Source organism: Lycorma delicatula, chromosome 2 (genome assembly GCF_047948215.1).
Source record: "Lycorma delicatula isolate Av1 chromosome 2, ASM4794821v1, whole genome shotgun sequence".
NCBI classification, from domain to species: Eukaryota; Metazoa; Arthropoda; class Insecta; order Hemiptera; family Fulgoridae; genus Lycorma; species Lycorma delicatula.
Window position 1 is genome coordinate 2,225,310 of NC_134456.1, and position 22,928 is coordinate 2,248,237.

General features: G+C 30.0%; 1 protein-coding gene across 1 annotated transcript; it reads left to right on the forward strand.

Annotated features, from left to right (window-relative positions):
* Positions 1–785: 785 nt before the first annotated feature.
* On the forward strand, positions 786–22,683 carry LOC142320415 (uncharacterized). Its single transcript, XM_075358127.1, has 7 exons — positions 786–935; positions 6,916–7,062; positions 13,099–13,227; positions 14,197–14,310; positions 17,924–18,052; positions 21,267–21,374; positions 22,611–22,683. The coding sequence occupies exons 2-7, from the start codon at positions 6,919–6,921 to the stop codon at positions 22,653–22,655; spliced, it is 669 nt and encodes a 222-aa protein (XP_075214242.1). The 5' UTR covers positions 786–935; positions 6,916–6,918; the 3' UTR covers positions 22,656–22,683.
* The last annotated feature ends 245 nt before the right edge of the window (positions 22,684–22,928 follow it).

A 22,928-nucleotide genomic window follows, 5' to 3' on the forward strand; every position in this document is an offset into this window, starting at 1 on the left:
CCCAGTGGTGCCCACTGGGTTGGCTTAGTTTAATTCTTCATCTCAAATCATCTGATTTTGTCGAGAGCTCTAAGGTTCAAATCATAGTAAGTAACTGCCTATACTAGGAATTGAACCTTAGAACTCTCGACTTCAAAATCAGGTGCTGTGTTTAATCGGCCACTTTTTTACACGTCCATTTCAATTGAGGAAATGGAATTCTATTATTTGTTTTTCAAACTACAGATAAGTTTGTACCTCGGCGGTCCGGCCAGACCTGCTGCTCCGGCGGGGATGTTGGCATCGGCCGATATTAAATTAGGCATGTGGCAACAACACTAAAAAAAGACAGCTAATATCTTATAAAATATTTGAAGTATATTTTTATGCAAAATTATATATAATTTTGCTTCGGTTTGTCGTTACAGAATTATGTATTTTTAAATTGATATCATCTCCGACCGTCATGGACAAAAATCTATACAGAAATTAAAAATAATTACTAGTTTAATTTATTAATGAAAATGATTTTTTGATGTTTAACTAATACGTTTTTGTGTTGCATTATTTTTATGTTTAACAAAAAGAACATTATTATTATTAAATGCTGACCTATTATTATTATTATTGTTTTTTTTATAAATTAATAAATCTCAATCGCTTCTAAGAATTTTCTGAAAATTTCAGTAAATTTTTACTTTTATTTTAAACTTGTTTAACTGTTACGTGAATGAAAAATTACTTATTAAGTCTGTTGTGCAAATCATACGTATTTATATATTTTTTCCAACATTATAACGAGATATCGTATGTATTGAAGTGTACAATTGCGTGTGTTGGCATTATTTATCAATAATTCTATGACCTGTTAGTGTGAAAGTGTTGTAAAGAAAAGATTTATATCCTAATTTCAGTATTACTTATTTATTGGTTTTCATTTTTGTTTATCTGACTAAGTAAGTAATTTTATACCATTCTTATATAAATTAATAAAATTTGAGTTTTTGTATTGATGGATTGGTGGTGTGGGCTTTAACTTGTGATAAAAATTCATTTGAGTGCGTCGTAAAATGGTTTTTTTAAGGAAAAATTCATATATCGTGGGCATATTATTATCATTGTTAGTTATTTTGGCACACGAAGTTTGTTCCACCCTAATGGTTTTTAACACGATTATTGTACGAAAATATTAATGCTCCTTAACTTTAAGCTCTCAGAAATCGATAATTAACATTGAATTTTCATATGCATGACTGTTTTCATACCTTTAAGCAGATGAGTCCTTTCGTAAATATATCGGTTGCCTGTTTTTCAGATTGAATGCTTCCTTCTTTCTCCATCTTTCTCGCATAATGGCATCTAGTTTTCTTTATTGTAGAACATCGCTTTATTTTTAAGTTTAATGGCAATCTGATTATGTATTAAGAGAGTTTGCTTTGGATTGACATTAAGTGTAACAACTTTCTTTTAGATTTCAAGCCAAACCAACTATTTGGTTGCCTCTATTGTAGAAATATATGCAGCTTTCGTAGAAGAGAATGATATAAGTTTCTGCAATTTACTTTTCCACACAACTGATCTACCATTGGATTTAAGGAGAGTTTCGCTAGTCTTCCTTCAAATGACTGTCACCAACATAATTGGCATCACTGTACACCTCAATTTGCCCACTGGCTTTTTTTATTATATGTAATGCCATTTTCAGGAATAGATTAGAAATATCTGAAATTTCTTTTTACCAAATTAAAATGGGCCTTTATTGGTTGAATCTTTGCTCCAGTTGCAATATTCAAGGCAAAGCTTAAGTCTGTTGTTTTGCCTGATGCTAAATAATTTAAGCTTCCAACAATTTCCCTATCATGTTCACCGTTGGATATTAGAGGAGAGGTTCCAGGTTCCCAACCAAGTTCAGTTGGAAAGATTAAGATTTGCAGTCACTAAACCCATTTTTTTTGTAGAATTATCTTTGCATGTACTGACTGGTCCATCTATAAATTTTTCAGTGCCTGCATTATGGCAACGTGAGAAATACAGTTAAATGCATTTCTCATGTCTAGGGTAATGAGAGCACAAATACCCCGCCGACTGCCTCTCATAATTCTCCTAGCCACCGCTAGCACAACAGTATTGAGAGCAGACGTTGCAAAAGCCGTACTAGCTTGAAGAGAGCCCACTCCCTCCTATACTATTGTGGTGCTGGAGCATGTGCTCCAGTACACAACACAGCAGTGGCCATTCCGTGTATCATAACCTGTGGCCGGTAAGAGGAAGGAAGCGCGGGAATCACAAATGATTCTGTTTTCTCTTTCAGCTACTGCAGATTGTTGTGGCGTATAAGATACTGTCATAGAGTGTTAACACTTACATTATAATTTTTCCAAGCCTGATACAACTGTATCACAGTGCTATTAGATGGCCATTCACTTGATTTATGATCCTTTAACTTGTACTTACAACAGATAGGTCTCACTTAACAGTTTTTAGAGATTGCCTAATTTTCCACAAGAAAAACATTTCTTACCATTGTGATTAGCATTAGCATGACTTCCTTTGTAGAATTAGATCTTGAAGCACACTTCTTGGGTTGAGAATCGACCTTGAGTTAAAGATGTATCGTTCATTTTAACCTCAATTCATAGTTTAAAAGTCGTTCCTGCAATTTTAGACCATGTCTTTTGGCAAGTCATGCCATGTGATATAGATGGGGTAAAATTCTTAAGGCTATATTTGTAAAAGCTCTGCACATGTCATTATGATGTATTGTTTTGCCTAAGAATGTCATTGCATTTGAAGTTCATTGTACTAGGCAAGAGGAATGTCAAAAATGTCAACCATATTTTGTGGGCAATGATGTAACTGTGCTAAAAAAATTTCTGTCTAGAGAAAGAATAATTTTTTCTTGGCCTCTTCATTTGTTATGTTCCATTAACCAGTTTTTTGATATCAGTAAATATTCCATAGATTGCCTCTTAGAAGTAGAAAAAAACAAATATTGTTTCGCTTGATAACTATGTACTCATATGCACAATATAAAGGAAAACAGACATGTGGACACATGTCTGTTTTCCATCTGAAAACAGACATTTCTGTTAATAATTGAAAATTGCCCGCTCGCCTACTATGTCTTGTAAAACTCTCTAAAGTAAACGGTCATCGGTTACAAAAAACTATTTGTTTTGACACGCAACAAAGGAACAAATAAACACAAAGACAGAATAAAAATGTCTTTATAGCTAACTAAATACGTATGTCTACTTAATATTGCAAACTATCAATTCTCTTAAAAAGTGTCTGTAATTAAATAGCATCAAATTAATACCCCTTTATAATTAGTTCTTCATGGTTTTTAATATGTAACATAAAATTTGTTGTTAGAAATGAAGATGAATTGAATAAATATGTTATCACTAAAGTGAGTGCTACCATTTCCTGATGAATGCTAAGAGACTTAAGGGTCACGTGGCCTTAATTAAAGTTTAATTATTTATTTATTAAATTAAACATTTTTATAAAATTATGTATACATGATTTAAAATGTATGACATTGTGGTAAGCAAGGTAATAATGTAAGGTAAGGTCATAATGTCGAACCAAGATATGAATAAACAAAGATGTACACACCAATATAATGAATCTGTTTCACAAACATGATAATAATATTATAAATAAAGGTTCCATAAATATGTTTATTGATACTCATATCTAAACAACCTTGTGTTGTTCATTTTTTTGAATTCTGTTAAATCTGATTAATTATCATTTAGTATTTACCCCATTTTTGGTAAAAGATTTTGAACCTTTATTAGTGTGGACATGTTAAAAAATACATTTATGCTAAAATCACGCTCATTTTTTAACAAATTGTAATCGGCTGAAACTGACCTGTCTGCTAATATTTTATTGTATTCTGTTACAAGGTTTTTATCTTAATTTATATGATTAAATCGTTTATAACATTAGTACCGCATCTAAGTTGCTTCCGCATAATTTTGCTGTTTTATTTTTAATTATTAAAATTCGATGTAACTTACATTGACGGCAGAAGTTATTAGTTGTGCTCTGTTAAGCATCGGGCATATGCATAAAACTGACATCAGGGGAATGAGACGTTATCTTTTTTCAAAAGTCATTTAAATGTAATATTTATTAAAAGTGTAATAGAGATGCACATTTATACTGGTTTGAGCCACATGCGGCTCACACATGCCTTGCCTCCCAATGTTCTTCAGTTTGTGGCATGAGATCGGTGTAAGCCTTAGAGGGGCCACATGATTAATTTCAATATTATTTACAAAGTATTCTTGTATAAAAAAAAGTTATATTTATAACTCTTAAAGAGTTTCTTTAAGATATGTACCTATTTACATATCTTAACTGCTGTTATTACTTACATCATACTGTGTTATAAAAAACTATTTACAGAAAACACATACATCATTTACATTTAACATTGTCAATTCTGTTCATCATTCTGTTATTTCATTATCAATTTTGTTCTAATAATTAAATACAGAACATTTTTACTCAAAATCATGAACAACAAAGTTTCTATTGAAAGTTTTATAAGAAAACAAAATCAGTCAACAGCTGAAGCAATCGAGACAAAAGAAGGCATCACACACATAACTTTTTGTCGTTGCCCTTTTGGTAGTTTTTTCTGAGGTTCCTCTGTCTTCTGTCAGCTTCCTCATTTTGTAGCAACCACTGCACCTCTGTCTTGCTGTTGACTTCTTACCTTCAATGTTGGATCAGTCTATGTAGTGTTGTAGTCTCTTTTGTAAATTCATCTTGACTGACTTCAGTTTATGCATCATTGTCAAACGTCTGTAAAAAAAGGTAAAATCAATTCTTCCCTAAATATTAGGATTTTCATTGGAAGTTTTTGTTGTTTGATAACAAGGTTGTATGAAAACCATTGACAATTGAAGTTCCAAACAGTATTTCAAAAATGATTTTTTGATACCACTTTATTGAATGTTTTGTTACCATTTCGTCTCTGTGTTTTGTTGAAATCATCAACACATTTCCGTTATTCTTCTATTTCAATATATATATATATATATATATATAATATATATATATTTTTTACCTGAATATTGGGCTGTAACTACTTCACCTTTTTTCAGTTTGGTTTCTGTTAATTATGTTGTATTTCCTTTTTGATTAGCCATTAATGTACCAAAAAGATTTGTATAAAAATCATGTAACTGAGAAGCCAACAATACACTTGTATACCAGTTTTCACAATAGTGTTCATCCAGCTTCAAGTAATGGTCCAGCAAGCTCCAACACATATTTTTCTGGAACTCCTTTGCCGGAAATTGGTTCTTTTCCAGCATATGTCATGAGATTCCATGTGTAGCTACAGACAAGACATAATTTGAAGTTTCACCCCGTGCTGGTGTCTTTCTTTTGGGAGAGTATTGATGAAAGACAAGCTGTCCCCTGAAAAGAATTATTTTTCATCGATTCACATCTCTTCGTGGAGGATTGATTGCAATTTGAAACTTTGGGAGAAGCTATCGATGAGTTGTTGAACTTTGTACAGTTTCTTCATTGTATGGTGCATTTCCATTATTTGAAGCGTGGAACATTCTCAGAAGAATCTCAAAAATGTTGGCTTAGAATCTCAGTAAGTTAGCTTACTAACCCGGTTAGAATACAACAGATTTACTATATACTCGGCATTTTACCAAGACCCCATCCACAAAATTTTCCACAAATCTTTCTGTTTCATTTATATCAGGTGTATTCCATTTTTTCAATCTAGAGCTTTATTATAATTATCGATTGCTCTTTTTCTCCTTCGAAATTCAATCTTTTGTTTTGCATAATGATTTGTCTCATTACCTTAAGAAATTGAAAATGCATGATCGATGAAAAGTGCATAATACACTTCTTGGGGATTGGCATCTGTACCTTTGCTATTATTTTTCATCATTAACTAATAGTGCAAAGGCATTGGAATAAAATATCACGTATATCAAAGTTGTTAGATTAAGTTAGATTAGATTCATTATCTCCTTCATTGTTATCACTGTATAATGCATTGTTGTAAACATTGGAGCATTGTAGGTTCAAACAGTGTACACTCTCAGTTTGATCTGGAATAAAAGAAATTCGAATATCGCTGCTGCTACTTACGCCAGCCGAATTACTGACAGAATCAGACATTCATAATTCTATCATAACTTTCCTCTGAATCGCTCTACAAACCTCTAATTTTTTGTCTTGTCATTTACAACTGGTTTGTCAAATTCTGATCTGTATTGAGAGTTTTCATGAGAATCTGTGCCAAAATCAGCATTATTACTATAAATCATTTAAAAATAAATCAAAACACGAAAACGTTGTGCTGGAAAATACTAGAATTAGGTTAGGAATAAAATAACTTTTTTAGGCTTTGAATATAAATTTGTTAATTTACCAATAAACAATTACAACTTTCTAGTTTGTAGAGAATTTACTTCTGACAAAATGAATGTGAAATAACATTTATTAAAATTAAACAGAAATTTAGTTTAATAAAAAACAAAACACACAAACTGAATCTGGAGCTAAATGAAAACAAATAGAAAACGTAGCAGTGGCAGAAAATAATTGTTAAAAAATATATTTAAAGAATAAAAATCACATACATTACCACAAATCAAAGAATCAGTGAGCCAAGGGCCATTTCACATGGCCTCTTAGAGAGATTAATTTGAGCCATGTATATGGCATCATCTGTTAATATCATTTGTCTGTTCTTGTGTTCTTAAGTTTTTCATTGAGAAAGCTTGCATCAGCATCAAATATAACCTCACTTAAGCCACCATAAAACATAGACAAACAAAAATCATTAAGGAATTATAAGAGAGCTGTTTATGACAGGTGTAAAAGAGTCAAAGGTATTTTTATTATGGTTATTTATTTTAATTTTGTTTTTCTTTACAGATAATGAATGTGCCTGTAAATAATACTTTTACTAATGAAGCTGTGCTTCTTAATAAAAATATTAAATTAGTGACTGAACAGGATAATGCGGCACAAATGATATGGCTTCTGTTACCAGTGACTGAAACTAACACATCGCATGAGCATGTAAGCTCTTTTCTTTTTTTTTTTATTTCTCTTCTGCATATCTTCTTTCCTGGTTTTCCAACAGTTCTTCATTCTTTTCTTTATTTTTCCCTTCTTTTTTCTAGCTTTCTGTGAAATCTTTACTGGTTTTCTGAACATTGGTCTGTATTGAAAAAATATTTTTATTTTCATTTACAACCACTGAACTGTGTTGATTTCCATTCTTTTTTTCGTTAAATGTGGTTGAAAATCTGTTTTGTGAGACTGAAAAAAGATTTGGCTCTCTTTTTTCTGATGAAATTGACCTTTTCTCGGTTTCATTGTATATGTAAATGTTTTTGTTACTTTGGTTCTAGAATCTTTCTCAAGTTTTTACTGTATTTTTCTATTCGATTTATTTTATCTGATTTCAAACTGAAGATGCGTCTGATGATGCAAACAGGTCCTCCGGTTTGATTAATGTATTTTAGTGTCTGATTTTGGCACCGAGATGTTCTTGTTGAAAATATCCTTTGTTGGTAGGCTAATTTTATTTTTCTCTTTCTTATTTGATTGGCTTTTTTATCCAAATCAATAATTTGGATTATTTCTCCCATATATTTAAATTTGTTAACTTGATTGATTTTCCATATTTCGTTTTTAGGGACTCGGGAGAATCTTGGTTGGTCATGAATTCTGCATTTTTCAAAGAAATTTTTAACCTTATTTCCCTTGCAAATTATTTTAGTTGGTTTACTTGTTCTGCTGCCTTTTCAAGGTTCTGTAAGAAAATTGTAATATTTTCAGCAACGCCTAAGCAGTTATTACAATTCCTTTCAGTTTCAGACTCAATTTTATTTAGTGGTGTGTTCCAACTTTTTTCATCTTATTTTCCCAATTTTAGTTCTAACTTTGTGATTGGAAGAGTCTGTTCAGTAATGTTAATTGCGTTGGGATCCACACCAAATTCTTCTAGGAACTTTGAATAAGGAAGTTCTGTAGATTGAGTTGTATACCTTTTTGAATCTACGAAGACAATTACTTAGTTTTATGGCTTGTAATTTTTCCCTTATTGTTTAAAGGTTCAAGATTTGCTCTGCACATGATCTTACTTTTCTGAATCCTTCTTCATATTCTCCCAGTTGTTAAGTCTATATTAATTCAATTATATTTCGAAGTGCATTTCAAAGGATTTTATTTGTCACAGGTAAGAAGGAAATTCATTTGTTTTTGTTTACTTACGTTTCATCTTCTTATTTGTGTAGTTTATGTATTAATGCATTTTTCCAGTCTTGTGAGATTTTGTTCAGTTTTCTATATCTCTTCTAGCAAGTTCTTCAGTTTTCTCTTGTTTTTTTCATGATTCTTCCTGTAATTCTGCTGCAGTTAAGTTATCATCTGCTTCCTTATAATTTAATTTCTGGGTGATTTTGTCTATTTTCATTTAATTATGTATTTTGGGTTTTTCAGTTCATGTTGCTAGATTTTGGAGTTGAAATATTACCTCAGGTTCTTGGTAGTTTAGTAATTTTTCAAAGTACTTGCTGGAAATTTGCAGTTGTCTTTGTTGTTATGGCCTAATTTTATATTTTTACCCTAAAGCAAAGGCTGGGTGATTGATATTTGGTAAGTGTGGTAAATTTTAATTTACTTATTTATTTAATTGAAATAGACAGGCATGAAACCCATGAATGCAATATCATATTAAAAAAAAAAAAAACATAAGTACTTAACAAAATTATCATTCATAAGTTAGAATAGCTCTTGATAAGGTATTAACTGTACTGTAAGTGTACTTTACACAGTAAAGGTAGTCTAGTAATAGATGATATATGAGATTTGATTGAACCAAGAAAATATTGAAAATTATGCCTAAGCAGTCTAGTCATTATTATATGTAAGTCAAAACTGAAATAATTTAGGATAGTCAAAATAACTACTAAAAATTTTATTAGCAAATATTAATCTGTCCTTGTCATAGGTGATTCAATTCTTGGTATTTTTAACAAATTAAAAATATTAATAAAGTTAATGATCGGTGAAGTGCATAGAATCACAGATTTTATAGGCTGCATATCTAAGAAAAATTCTCTGTGGTATTTCTAGTAATTTTAATTGCAAGTCGGTAAAAGGTCACTAGACAACAGAGCCATAATTTAGTACTACAGTATATAAAATGCATAACCAAAAAAATTCTCCCGAGTTAATATTTCTAAAATTTGTAGAGAATCTCTTAATTAAATTTACAATTTTTAGTGTCTTACAGTATAATCTTCGTATTGACTGAAGGATAACTTCGTATCAAAACCTACACCTAAGTCTTTAATAGAAGATAGCTTTTGTATTATTCAGTTACACAGTTATATCAACATTTGCAAACCTTCTAAATTGAGTATGAAATCAATTTTTTTTAAGTTGGAAGAAATAATATATAAGTTAATTTTTCTACAAAGTTCAAGTCAACGAAGTAATTGAATATCAGCTAGATTTATAATAATAGGCTTAAACAATTTCATATCTGCAAAAAATAAAAATAAAAAATATGAGTAGTGTGTAATGAAACTGATGTCATTTATAAATACTATGAAAATTGTAGAACCTAAATGTATGCCTTGTCTTAGGAAAAGAAGAGCATTTCAAGAATGATTGAAGAGCTTAATTAAAAACTGTATAAAAAAGGCAGAGCATTTCTTCACTAAAAGAGGATGAATATATTCTGGGCCTGTCAAAGAATTATTAGATCAAATGGCCCCTTTCAACATCATTCTCAGTTAATGTTTAACTGCAGCAGTTAAATGTAATTTTAGTTGAGGAAAAATCATTGCTAATATTCACTCCCAAATTTTTTTTAGCAAAAACGTACAATACCAGTGCCCTTATTAGCATACTCATTTCAAAAAGCATACAAGGTAGATAGATCTATTGTTGTCATTATTATTAGCAAATTAAAAAAAATCTTTGGAATCATCAGATAAAGATTCCTAAACTTTAAAAATATAAATTTTCTATGTTTGAAAGTTTCTTAATAATTTTAATTAAGATTTAGCCCAAAACTAGTATTATTTAAGCATACAGTGTTTCTTACGAGACAACCTAACTTTAGTTTCAATGATTATTTTTTTGGGGGGAAAACACATCATTGTAATCATGGAAACAATTTGAATAAGTTGACGATATTTTGAAAATAAAGTATTTAATATTAAGCTTTTAATTGAGTTTGGAAAGGTTTGAAAAGATCATTCAAAAAGTACAGTCGCAGCTAGTAGTTGAGCATGTATCCTGTTTGTTGCTATTATGACCAGCGACATGCAGGCATGGTTAATATTGTCTTTCACACAGTTTTATCAGATACTTTATACTTTGTTAATATTATGAAGTATAATTTTTGCATTATTATTATACTGTTGGTGTTGTTATTTTCATTTATTTTTGCAACTGTTTGCAATATTTCTATCAAAGACTCATCTGTATAAAAAGAACAACAGATTACATAAAGGTATTAAAAAATCATATCAGTTAACATTATACATTTATTTTAACTATGAAACTTAAAAAGTGTAAAAGCAGTTGCAAGCAACCATTTTTTCTGGAAACCACTACTGGATTTCAGCTTTCCTCCAGTTGTTGGTAGTAACTTTATTTACCGCAAACGGGTGATAAGTTGCGTTTCCATTCTTATTACACTTCCTTCTTGTAAATAATTTAAAAATTCATTTGTAAACCAATTTTTAAAACTGTCCCTATTCATTTCTGAATGATAATCTGAAGAACAGGCTTTCAATTTACTGCTGTAAACCTTACGTTGTTTAAGAATCCTGTTTTAGCTGAACCTGCATGACATACTATTAGACTGCCTTTCTGATGAGCATTTTAGTTTTAATGTGTAATTTTCTTTGAATCTTTCCATATGCATTTATGAAAATGATTTTCATTAAGCCATGTCTTATCTATGTAAAATATATGATCATCAAATATATTTGATCATCACATGACACTTTTAATTTGTGAAATATATTTAAAATTCAATTCTTTTTAATGCAATATCTGGTTTTTCCATCAAGAAATGTTGACCATCTTCAGTTTTTTTTTTTTTAATAACAAAAACCAATTTTTTTCACAATATGACGAACGGTCGTAGACGATAGATTTACATCCAGTTTTCCCGTACTTCCTCTTTGAAGTTCTTAATGGTAGGGATTTCATTCTGAACGGTAGGGGTAGTACTGATATAAGATTGTGCACAATGAAATATTCCAGTAACAGATTTGCATTCCGTGTCCTATTTTCCTTGGCATTTCAAACTGAATGCAACTGTCATTACAATAGCACTCCTACATATCCTTTGTAGTGACCTTCATCTAATGTTCATGTTTCGGTGATGGGTTCATGAACTTTATCAAAGTAAATTGCACTACGGAATTCAAAGTCTTATAGCTTTTGAAAAAATGTTTATTTATTGCAGATTGCATTTCTCAAACCACTCTTTAATTGTACAGCCTTGTTGACCAGTAAACAAAGGTGTCTCCATCTCATTCATATTACACTTAAGATAGTTACAGAGAAATTACAAAAAAATCTTTTAACTTATTACCCAATAAAAAAATGCTTAACTTGTCTTATGCTTAAACTGTCTTTGACATAGGGCGATACTGTTAAATAAACTTGCTAAGAAACCTGAAACCTTGCTAAGAAACTGAACATATCAAAATAAAATATTCGTATGATTTATTAGATATCATAGCTAAGGGCTTAATGAACCCATCAGACTGAAGACTGGCATTACAATTGATTTTTACTAATATACAATGACATAATATTAATATACTGTAATCAATATTGAGACTGTACTGCCTACTGAGAATGCTTCTTCAGCCCTTCACATATTTCCAATTTTCACAATTTTAAATCTATTATTATGATCCTCACCATAAAACAGGAATGTTTATTAATTCAACTCAACAAATAAAAATTCTACAAAATTAATGCCTGATATTAATGGAAATTTATTTTTTTTACACCTAATGTTAACCGAAATGTGATGTTTTTACCTGAAAACAACCTGTATGCTTGTATGTAGTAGTAGTTTTGGGCTAAATCTTAATTACAATTATTGAGAAACAATTGTTTAATCTAATTTTAAAAATAGAAGCTTTTTATGTATTGGTTTGGATTTTATAGCAATTTAAAGTTCATGTTTTCAAAAAAAAACTGCAAGAATTTCACTTTTCACGCCCCTAATTTTCAAACGAATGACTAACTAAAATCGGCTGAATCCAGTTAGTGCAAAAATAATTGGAGTTTCTGATACCTTCATTTTTATTGTGTGATTTTTTTTTTAAACTAAGATGCAATAGTTTAAACACAAGCGCCATCTTTCATAGTGACCACTGTAATACATAGCTGCAACTCTTCAGCAAAGATTTTTATATCATGATCAATATAAAATTCCGGTGATGCACGACATGTTTCATACGCTATAAAATTCCATTTCCATATTCAACACACAAGCTTTAAGCTTATGTGACAACAAAACATAAATAGATATTTAGGGTCAAACTATCATTCATTAAATGTTGAATCTTACAGAATTTATATTTTTATAATCTGGTATGTATTCATTAGATATAAGATTAGAATTTAAAATCTTAGGTAACATTATCTTTAAAGGTAAATTATATTTGTCACAGAAATTTCACCATAAAAACAATATTAACACTAATGTTTGTAAGATTATAAAAACCGAATCGGTAGAATTACTGCAACAGTTGAAAAAATTATTTGATTGTAAAAGATTACAATATGTAGAAAAAATCTGTAAGGTGAGTGCATTTTTAACGTTTGAATTTGGATGATTAAATTTGGCCTAACAAACATTTTCTAGGTTTTCTCATACAAAGCCTGGGCCATTAAAGTCACCAAATAATAATAATAATAATTTGACTGTGGCTACATAGTTAATGTGCATGTGTGTGTGGAGGGGGGAGTGAATTAGAGGTATAGTTTATTTTTATTTTATGAATTATACAAGAAATCATAAACATTTACTTTGTAGCATTCATTTTTTGTTCTGTGTTACAGCAAGTAGATTTAGTACAACTGAAACAGGAACCGGTTGATACGATTAATGGTGATATTCCAAAAGATCCTTTAGCAATTGAAGAGACAAACTCAGTTAAATCAAAAACTGTAAAAGTTGAAAATGAAGTGGTAAGGGTGTTAGATTTTGCATACATTGGAACACCAATTATCTAGATGAACCTTTGCAAGGCCAGATCTGGATAACTGGAAAAGATAATTTAAAAAATTTAATATATATATATATATATAGTAAAATTAAAAATAAATTTTTAACATATGTACAATGTAAGAAAAAATTAATATGGTACAGTAATGTGGTGCAAAAAATGCAATGTGTAGAAATTTGCTTTTGTAATTACTTAAGGAAAGTCCTATATATATATATATATATATATATATATATATATATATATATAGTATACTATAGCATATATAGTTTATCTATATATAGTTTTTTCTATATGAATTGCCAAAAAGGCAGTAAAAAAACCCCCATAAAATAAAGATAGAAAAAAGAATTCTTGTTGAAACAAAGATTTGAGTGTACAAGACTACACATATTTTTACATGTCATACATATCCTCATGTCATTGAGCCATGGTGGGGTAGCTTTATTGTTCACACTAGTTGAACAAATTGCAGTTATTTAAGAGACTAATATATATATATATATATATATATATATATATATATATACAGGTCATAACCTTCATAATATAATAACCTTTGATAACATCTGGATCCATTGCCTTCTTTCTTTCCATACTACTTCTACACAATCCAATTTGTGTTTAGTTGTCAAACCTAAAACATCTCGTTTATCTTGCCGCTTCAACAACATTTTTTCCACCTTATCACACTCTGCATGAATTTCATTGTTGTTTAATTTCTTTTGCAATTTATGTTTTGGAATACTATGCCCGTATTTTCTTACATTACCCGTAAGTCCGTATTTCATTCGCTCAAAGCCAAAGCAAGTTCAGAGGCAATAATAATTATCAGAATAAAAACAGTAACCTTTCTCTGACAGGTTATATTTATTAAATATTAGTTTGTTTTCACAGTTTATAAGGGTTTTTCTTTATCTTATTTTTAAAGGAATCTGAGAAAGTTTTACCGCAGCTTAATCTTAACATGAAAACCGATGAACTTGAAATAAATTATTTACACACTGTGAAGACAGAAGAAGAGGTAGAATTTTATCCAGATCATGTAAGTATTTATTATTATTGGATATTGTAACAAATATGATTGATTTGTCTCCTGTTAATTTTATTACTGTATTTCCTTGTTAATTAATGTATTTTTTTCATTTCTGTGAGTTCTGTTTTAAAAAGATTGTTTTTAATTTTATTTATTTCTATTTAATTAATACGGACGTATTAAGTTGTGTGTAAATGATAAATTGTTAATGCGTGAGGGCAAAAATGTTGTTTTTAAACTTCAGTGATGTCTAAAATGTGTGTATTTTAACTTGTTGATAGAGTTCTCATTTTAATAAGCTCTGGGTAATCGGTTGTTAATTGAAATCATTTGTCATATTTGAATATTTATTAGGTTAGTAATTAAACCTTACCCGATACAGATTAAACAGTCATGACATATAATTTTATTAATGAAATAAAAATAAAATAAAATTTAATTCTGTATTTACATTAGGAAAATTAACACATTTTCATATTATTACAAAAGATATTTGAAGTTATTACCCTGCAGACATGTTGCAGAAATGCTAAAGTAATCATACTGACAGTCATCTGATGCAAAATGTTATCAATGACTTCACTTTTTTTGTGAACGTTCACCTTCAGTTATTGTTAGTGCAATTTTAAAAATACGGTAGTGTAGAGGGTTTTATATTTGTACAGCATTATAACGTTATAAAAAATGTACGTTCAAAAATGTTCATTTAAAGGTTTTTTTAATTTCTGTATAAAAAACCCATGATCCTCTCTAACTTGGTTGCCTAAATAGGGATTAAGCACATGTTAGGTCTCGTATAAAATACCAAGCTGTCTAACCAGAATCTAGACCCTTCAGGGCTCAGATAAACCTAGGTGAATCTTAGCCTACCCCATGGCTGCAGATGTCGCTTCGCTAGCCATTCCCAATTTACCTGGACTGGCACCCTGGATACCGCAAAGTTTGCTTAGGTTGCCATCCACTCAGAGGGCTCCACCTTCTAGTCCTTCGCATTGTATGTTATCCTCATGGTTGTGAGAATAATACTGATAAATAATAATTATATTATTCTGGCTTTACAGAAACCTGAAAAAGAAACTAAATTACAAAATAAAGAATAATAAAAACTGTGGTAACTAAAGTACTCATACCTTTGATGACAAAAAATTCATAACATTTCTTTGCAATGGTAGCAGAAATATAGTAATGAAGTAAAAGGATTAATCTATATTTTCCTTAATGAATATCTTTAATCCACAACTTCACCCACCCTGGGAGCTACGGACTCGGTTGAAGGATTAAAACCTTCTCTGGGATAACACGAGTTTATCCTGCAAATTCGAAAATAATTGGTCATTTGGTTCTTGCATGATGCGTTTACAAACAAACAGATTATATATATATATATATATATATATACACATTTCCAAATAATTATGATCTGGAGAGTGTACCTGATTCATGCAAAAGTTAGCTTTTAACCTACTAAAAAATACCCTGTTCGAATTTTGAAAATTTGACAATTGTTTGCAGAGATGTTACAAGAGCACCATTTGCACCTCCCAAAACAACACCCTAGGGGCATCCCGATTGTTACCCGTTGATGTTAATGATTGGTCTAGTTTCCCATGAGGTGCACGTATATCTCACCACTCTAGCCTCATATGCAGTCTCCACAGGAAGCCTTATGTTAAACAGAAATCTTTTAAATTATTTAATATTACTCGTACTTGTAATATTATTCAATTGACTGATACGCATCATCAGCTCAAACAGTGATACAGACTCACAGTTCATTTATTCAATTCATTAAAGTTTATGCTTCAACTGGCAAATCTCCACTACTACATACATATATTTTTTTCTACATCAGAAAGATATCAAAAAACCTCAATATGCTGAGAAACACGGGTAAAAATATGGTTGCGATTGATAGAGTAGTTTTTCTGTTTATCCCTAACAAACAAAAGTGCTCTTCCTCTTTGTATAACAGTATTGATATAGATAGGAAGTGTTATCAACAAGTACTGCTTTGTTGAGGTGAATTAATTTGAAGTTCTTCCAAAAATCTTTTAATTTGAAAGTTGTTTAAAAAAAATTACAGATTGCTTGCATGATTATATAAATGTAAATGTAAATATATAAATAAAAAATATGAGTGGAAATCTCATACACAACCCAACAGCTGTTTTTAATGAAAACTTTATGTTTTCATGCAGAACAAACATATTTTGCTGCTTTTGTAAAATTAGATGCTAATATTTTTATAATTAAACTATTAAAATCCCCCAATATCTTCATTGTTCGCATACCATCTAATTCATAAACTATATACAATGGTGACTTCACTTGTCATAAAGTACTTGTGTAGCTATTTATAATTATTATTGCTTTACATCTATTCTCAAACTTGAATATTTTCTGGATCTATGGAAAATAGCTGAAACCAACAGAACTAGGTAAATCACCTAATATAACATCATATCGGCCAATTAGCATGCGAGTTGTGTGGTGGTAACAGGCCCACTAGACACAAACAACATAGTGCTTTGCTAGAGTAGTGAAGTAGACTATCATCGTGAAGGCGATCATCTGTCCAGCTGGGTGGTTGTTTTTTTTTTCATGTTGCTGGATTTTGGAATCGAAATCTTTCCTCGAGTTCAAGGTAGTTTAATAATCTTTTGAAGTACTTCTATAATTTTTCAATTTTCTTTGGCGTTAAGGCCTAATTTTTTTCATTTTTATCCTCAAGCAAAGGGGTGGGTAATTTGTATTTTGAATCGTTGGATAAAGATTTCTCAACGAAACAGTATAATTAAAAAATAAATCTTTGTGACTAACAATATTACATATACTTTGTTCTTAAATAATTCTTAATTATAAGTAGATCTATATTGTTTTTGAATCTTTGGAAGTTTTTATTATTAATAATTGTGATAATAAGTTATCAGCTGTGATAACCACTTTGAAAATTAAGTTTTTTTATAAATATTTTTGGTACATGATAATCAACAATATTGTTAATACATAACTGCAATTCCTTAAAAAAATTTGTTTATCTGTGGTTAATATCTAATCCCTTTCAGGCATGGCATTTCTTTTATGCTATAAAATTCAGTTTCCATGTTCCATGTACAAACTTCAAGGTTACTAATATAAAAGAATAAGTATTATTTACAATCAAACTCTCATTTAGTGAATGTTACAAAATTAATATTTTTATTTCTGGTAAGATTTTATGAGGTATAAAATTAGAATTCAAAATCTTAGATAACGTTATCTCTAAGGTAAATGATATTTATCCTGATAAAAAAATTTCAGCATAAGCAATATTAACATTAATGTGAGTAAGATTAGAAAAACAAAATCATGAGAATTTACCTCAAGAGTTTTAACAATTATTTGATTATAAAAGATTACAATTTTTAAAGAATATGTAAGGTGAGTAGCAGTATTTTTTGATAACGTAGCAAAACCTGGCATCTTAAGGTCACCTAATAATAATAGTAATAATGTAACTGTGGCTGCACTATTTATGTAAGTGTTAAGCGATTTAAAGATGCGATTTATTTTTATTTCATAAATTATACAAAGTCATAAACATATTTACTTTCAAGCATTCATATTTTGCTTTTTGTTACAGCAAGTAAATTTACTGCAGCTGGAAGAGGAACTGCTTGATGTTAGTAACAGTGATATTGACAAAGATCCTTTAGCGATTGAAGAGACTGACTTAGTTAAATCAGAAAATTTAAAAGTTGAAAATAAAGCGGTAAGAGTGTGAGATATTGCGTACAGTGGAACACCAATTATCCAGATAGACCTGGCAAAGCCAAATGTGGATAATTGAAAAGAATAATTTTAAAAAGTTTTATCTTATAAACTGCACTTATAATTTTATATTTAATGGGTAAGACATAAGCAAAAAAAAATTAAATGGAAAAAGTAAACATATTTAAGAAGAAATTTGAAAATGAAAATACAATGTTCAACGTAAGAAAAAAGATATATAGTAATATGATACAAAAAATAAGTATAAAAATTTACTTTTATAATTAGTTCTGCAAAGGCCAGTTATATATTTTTGTTAAAAAATTATATAATTGCAAAAAAGGCAGTTAAAAAATCCAGTATAAAAAATATTGATAAAAATAAGTGGTATTGAAGCAAGGATTTGTTTGAATACTAATTAAATTTTTTAAATAATGTACTAGTTTTTTTTTAAGTTCTTTGTCTGGATTTTAAGCAGTCCAGTTATCATCTGGAAAATTGGTGTCCCAGTGTATTATCTTTTCATTACTATTATTATTATTATTATCTAGTTTGTAAATTTTGGATTACATCCGATCCATTTCTAAACTCATATGTAGTATTATTTCTGATTATTACCTTTTAGGAGAGCATGTGAACTTAACCATCATGGCTCTACTTCCTTCTCTTTTTAAAACCTCTTCATCTGTTCACTATATGTTTCTTCTTCCTCTCCTCAGTTCATCTTCTTTCTATTGTTTGTCGTTTTTGCTCTTGTTCAATTTTCCTATTTCTAATTTCATCCATAAATTTTCTTCTGTGCTTGATTTCTTCTTCTGAAATTTGCAGTCGTTCCAGGTTGTCTTGTGTTTCTTTCATCCAAATGGACTTTAATTTACTTGGCTTGATGATGTTGAAAATTTTCTTAGCGAGTTTATCATATTCAGTCATCCTGCTTAAGTGTCATATGTGTTTTTGTTAAATGAATTGCAGAAAAGTCAGTTGAAAAACCCAGTAAAATAAAGATCAATAAAAAATTTCTTATTGAACCAAAGATTTATTTCAGTAGTGTTTAAATTTTTCAAATGATGTATTGCTTTTTTTTTAAGTTGCCTAGTCTGGATTCAATTAATCACCAACATACTTACCGCTGTGCCAAATAACCTCAAATAACAAAAAAATAATCACCAAACATAATAACAGAACCCTAAAAACCTAATATGAAAATTTGACTTTCATGGGATGCTGCATTGTCAGTCTGTACAAAATCCTGTAACAGAGCTAATCAAAACTAAGGAAGGCAAACTTAAGGGTAAATTTATAATTATAGTCATAACATTAATACTAAGATTATTTAACATGTTTTTGTATTATTTAAGTTGTTACAAAATAGTGTTAACAACATAACAGATATAACAGTATTTTTTTACTCCAATTTATACCATATTGTAACAAGACCGGTATAGTGAGCCTGAGTAAGGGATTCCTACCGATTATAAAAGTAATGTTAAGAACAATTGCAGGAATCCAGAAAGGGACAAAAAAGGAGAAACTTTTTGTAAAGTATGGTCGTTTAACAATTATCCTTTGTTATACTGCCTGTTAACATGCAGTGAACACCTGTTTTATGGTGAGAAGAGGCCAGGTTTGGAATTCATGGGAACAAAAGCCTTGAACGAACAAAAGTTTTCACACTATGAGTTGGGTCCAGTCTGGTAGGTAAAGAGGCTAGAAGTATAAATAGCTCAGTAAGACCGGCTAAAAGAGAGTTCTATTAGAACCAGTCTGCAAGGTGTTACGACGTCAGTCCCACAAGGGCAGTTCAGCAAGGAGAGGCTGCGAGTTGTGTGAGTTCGGTGGAGTTTTGCAAACCAGTCCAGCGAATGAGAGTCACAGGTGTGTCTGCGAGATGGGAGTGCAAGACGTCAGTCCACCAAGGAGAGTCTTGAATCCAGTTCGATAAGACTAAGATGATGCCACGAGTAATTCCAGTAAACAAGAAATACTATCGGTGAGTTATAGTAAAACTATAAGTGTATAAGTGGAAGAAATAATGCGATAAACTTTAGGTAGATAGCAAGGGTATTTGCAAGTGAAATTTATAAGATCGTTTGTTAATATAAGACAAAGTGTTTAAAAAGGGTTAAAACTAGCAGTTTCTTTTGTTAATGAGTTGATTCTAGTTTTGTTTTTTCTACCTGGAATAAATTCTGAATGATTTTTTGAAATCTGTCCTATGTATATAATCTGTATTTACTATTGACACTTATGACTATTTGATGTGTAATATTTTGATTGTTATTCTTTGTTGATTACATTATTTATTTGGATTTGTTATTGACACGTACTATTATCATTTACTACTATTATCCTGATTATTATTGTGGTTGTAATTACTATATTAATAATTGTGTTCACTATTTGTTTTATTATTGTCACTTATTATTATTAATTTGTCTGGTTATAATTATGACATTTTAAACCAGTAAGTTGTAATTATATAAACATTCTAAATTGTCCACCTCTCAATATTCTGATCGAGCCACGAAACATGCGACAATATACTAAGCATAAAGGTGTACAACAATATAAATATTATTTATTTACATCATCTTCATATTCTTGTATCTTCTTCACATTACTAAATCTAGAATGTTGAATCTTAATGATGAGTATGGGCAGTCATTTGTTATAGTATTATTATGTTTAATTATTTTTATTCTTTTTCTAAGATAATAAATTTAAATTTTAATTCATCTCAGTCTTTAACAATATTTTTTTTGTTTATAAGAATTGATGAATTTTAGTAATTTGCTGTCTGAATTGAAGAGAATTGTACTTGCCACCGCTTTTCTTTTGTAAAACAGAGCATTGAACATAGTGATATTTAAAAGTTGGCAGAACTGCTTTTATATCAACCATTATTGTCTTTTCTTTCGAGTGGGAGTGCGCTCAGCATTTGATCCATCCTATCAACTCTGTCCATAAATATATAATCATTGACAACGTTTGGAAGCATTACCTTCTTTCCTTTCCTTACTACTTCTATGCATTCTAATTTGTGTTTAGTTGTCTAACACAAGACATCTCATTTATCTTGCCGCTTCACCGACATCATTTATGACACACTGATTTCAATTTCATTATTTAATTTTAAAGTAGATTTATGTTGTTTTTGAAGCTTATGGAACTTTGTAATTGTGATAAAAGCATTTATGTTTTGCTTTTTGTTACAGCAAGAAGATTTACTACAACTGGAAGAGGAATTGCTTGATATTAGTAATGGTGACATCGAAAAAGATATTTTAGGAATTGAAGAGACCAATTTAGTTGATAATGAAGTGGTAAGGGTATATTAGATTTTTCATACAGTGAAACACCAATTATCCAGATGAATCTTTGCTAGGCCAAATCTGGATGATTGAAAAGGATAATTTAAAAAAGGTTTATCATATATACTGTACATATCATTCTAATGTTAAATGGGTAAGACACTAAGTAAAAAAATTAAAGATAAAAAGTAAATGTATTTTAGTAAAATTAAGAAGAAATTTGGAACGTATGTACAATAAAAGAAAAAGAGATATAGTAATATGGTACAAAAAGTACATTATGTAGAAATTTGCTTGTATAATTAGTTTTACAGAAGTCTGTGTAAAAAGCTACCACCCCCCTACCACCTGTCTTGTGGTGGTTTTGGTTGCCATACTAACCCTCTATTCATAGCCATGATGGGCTTTACTGGAGGTTGTCTTTTAGACCCTCTAGCTTGATAACACAACAGTCATCAGTTCCGTTTCTGTCAGGATGCCATCGTTTGAAATGCCTCGGCAGATATTTTCAACAGCTATCAGATTTGCAGAATAATTAACTGATTCGCAGAAGCACAATCGCTGCACCTTCCTTTAACACTGAAGGTTTTACACGTAAAGGTTTTTGTCTACAGTTTGCCAGAGTTGAAAAAATTATAGCTGGGGGGTCAGCTTGGTGTTTTAACATAGTCATTAAAAAGCTGTTTTGGTTTGATAGCAGATGATAAAAATCCGTTCAGTGATCGGTCACCAACATATTGAACCGAAAAACTATTCCAGAGGATGAAGAGCATCCTGGCAATCATACTTTACAGTGGTCTCTGTTAACTATATTTTTGTCTTTCATGTACACCACACACACACACACATACACTTTTTAATTATAATTTTTTTATTATAAATTACCATTTATAATACTTTTAAAAAGGTAAGTTCATTATAATTATTTCATGGTTGTAACATTAAAGAGTAAACAGTTTTTTGATATCTTTTCAGTATTACTGAATGTTATAACATATATTACAGACTAATAATTTAGATACATTATTTATGTAAAATGATTTAGCTTGTTATTTCACTGCTTATTATTTTATCAAAAATAATTTTTCGAAGCAATGCTTCTTAATGCAGGCTTTAGGGAGTCAACTGAGAAAAAAAACGAGTTTATGTTAAATATTACTAAAAATATATTAAATTGCTATAAAAAAATCTCTATAATCTTTTTTTTTTTATATAAAGCCTGTAGTTTTGTTATTGCTGACTTTGCAGGTATTACTCATTCAGGATATTGTAACAATAAAAATGAGTTGTTAGTTTTGAAGAACCAGTTGAACCAGAAGTAAGTAGTATTTTCAGTCAGAAATACTGTTAAGATGAAGAATCAATTCATATGAAGTAATTCGGCCAAAATATTTTTGGTTGCTTCATCATTTTTTATTTTATTTCTTTTATAAGTTATTCCTGGCCATGCTTGTTTAGCCATACATACTTGTTTTTGGCTGTGCAGACATTAGCATAAACTAATGTTTTTAGACTGGATTATGCCAAAACATTGCAACATATAAACATTTCTTTTTCATCAATTTC

What these genes read in the sequence shown, in the direction of transcription:
- LOC142320415 (XM_075358127.1), top strand. Translation starts at nt 6,919, where the DNA reads ATGAATGTGCCTGTAAATAATACTTTTACTAATGAAGCTGTGCTTCTT. An exon ending in TAAAAGTTGAAAATGAAGTG is followed by an intron (nt 13,228 to 14,196) that starts GTAAGGGTGTTA and finishes TTATTTTTAAAG; the next exon opens with GAATCTGAGAAAGTTTTACC. An exon ending in TAGAATTTTATCCAGATCAT is followed by an intron (nt 14,311 to 17,923) that starts GTAAGTATTTAT and finishes TTTTTGTTACAG; the next exon opens with CAAGTAAATTTACTGCAGCT.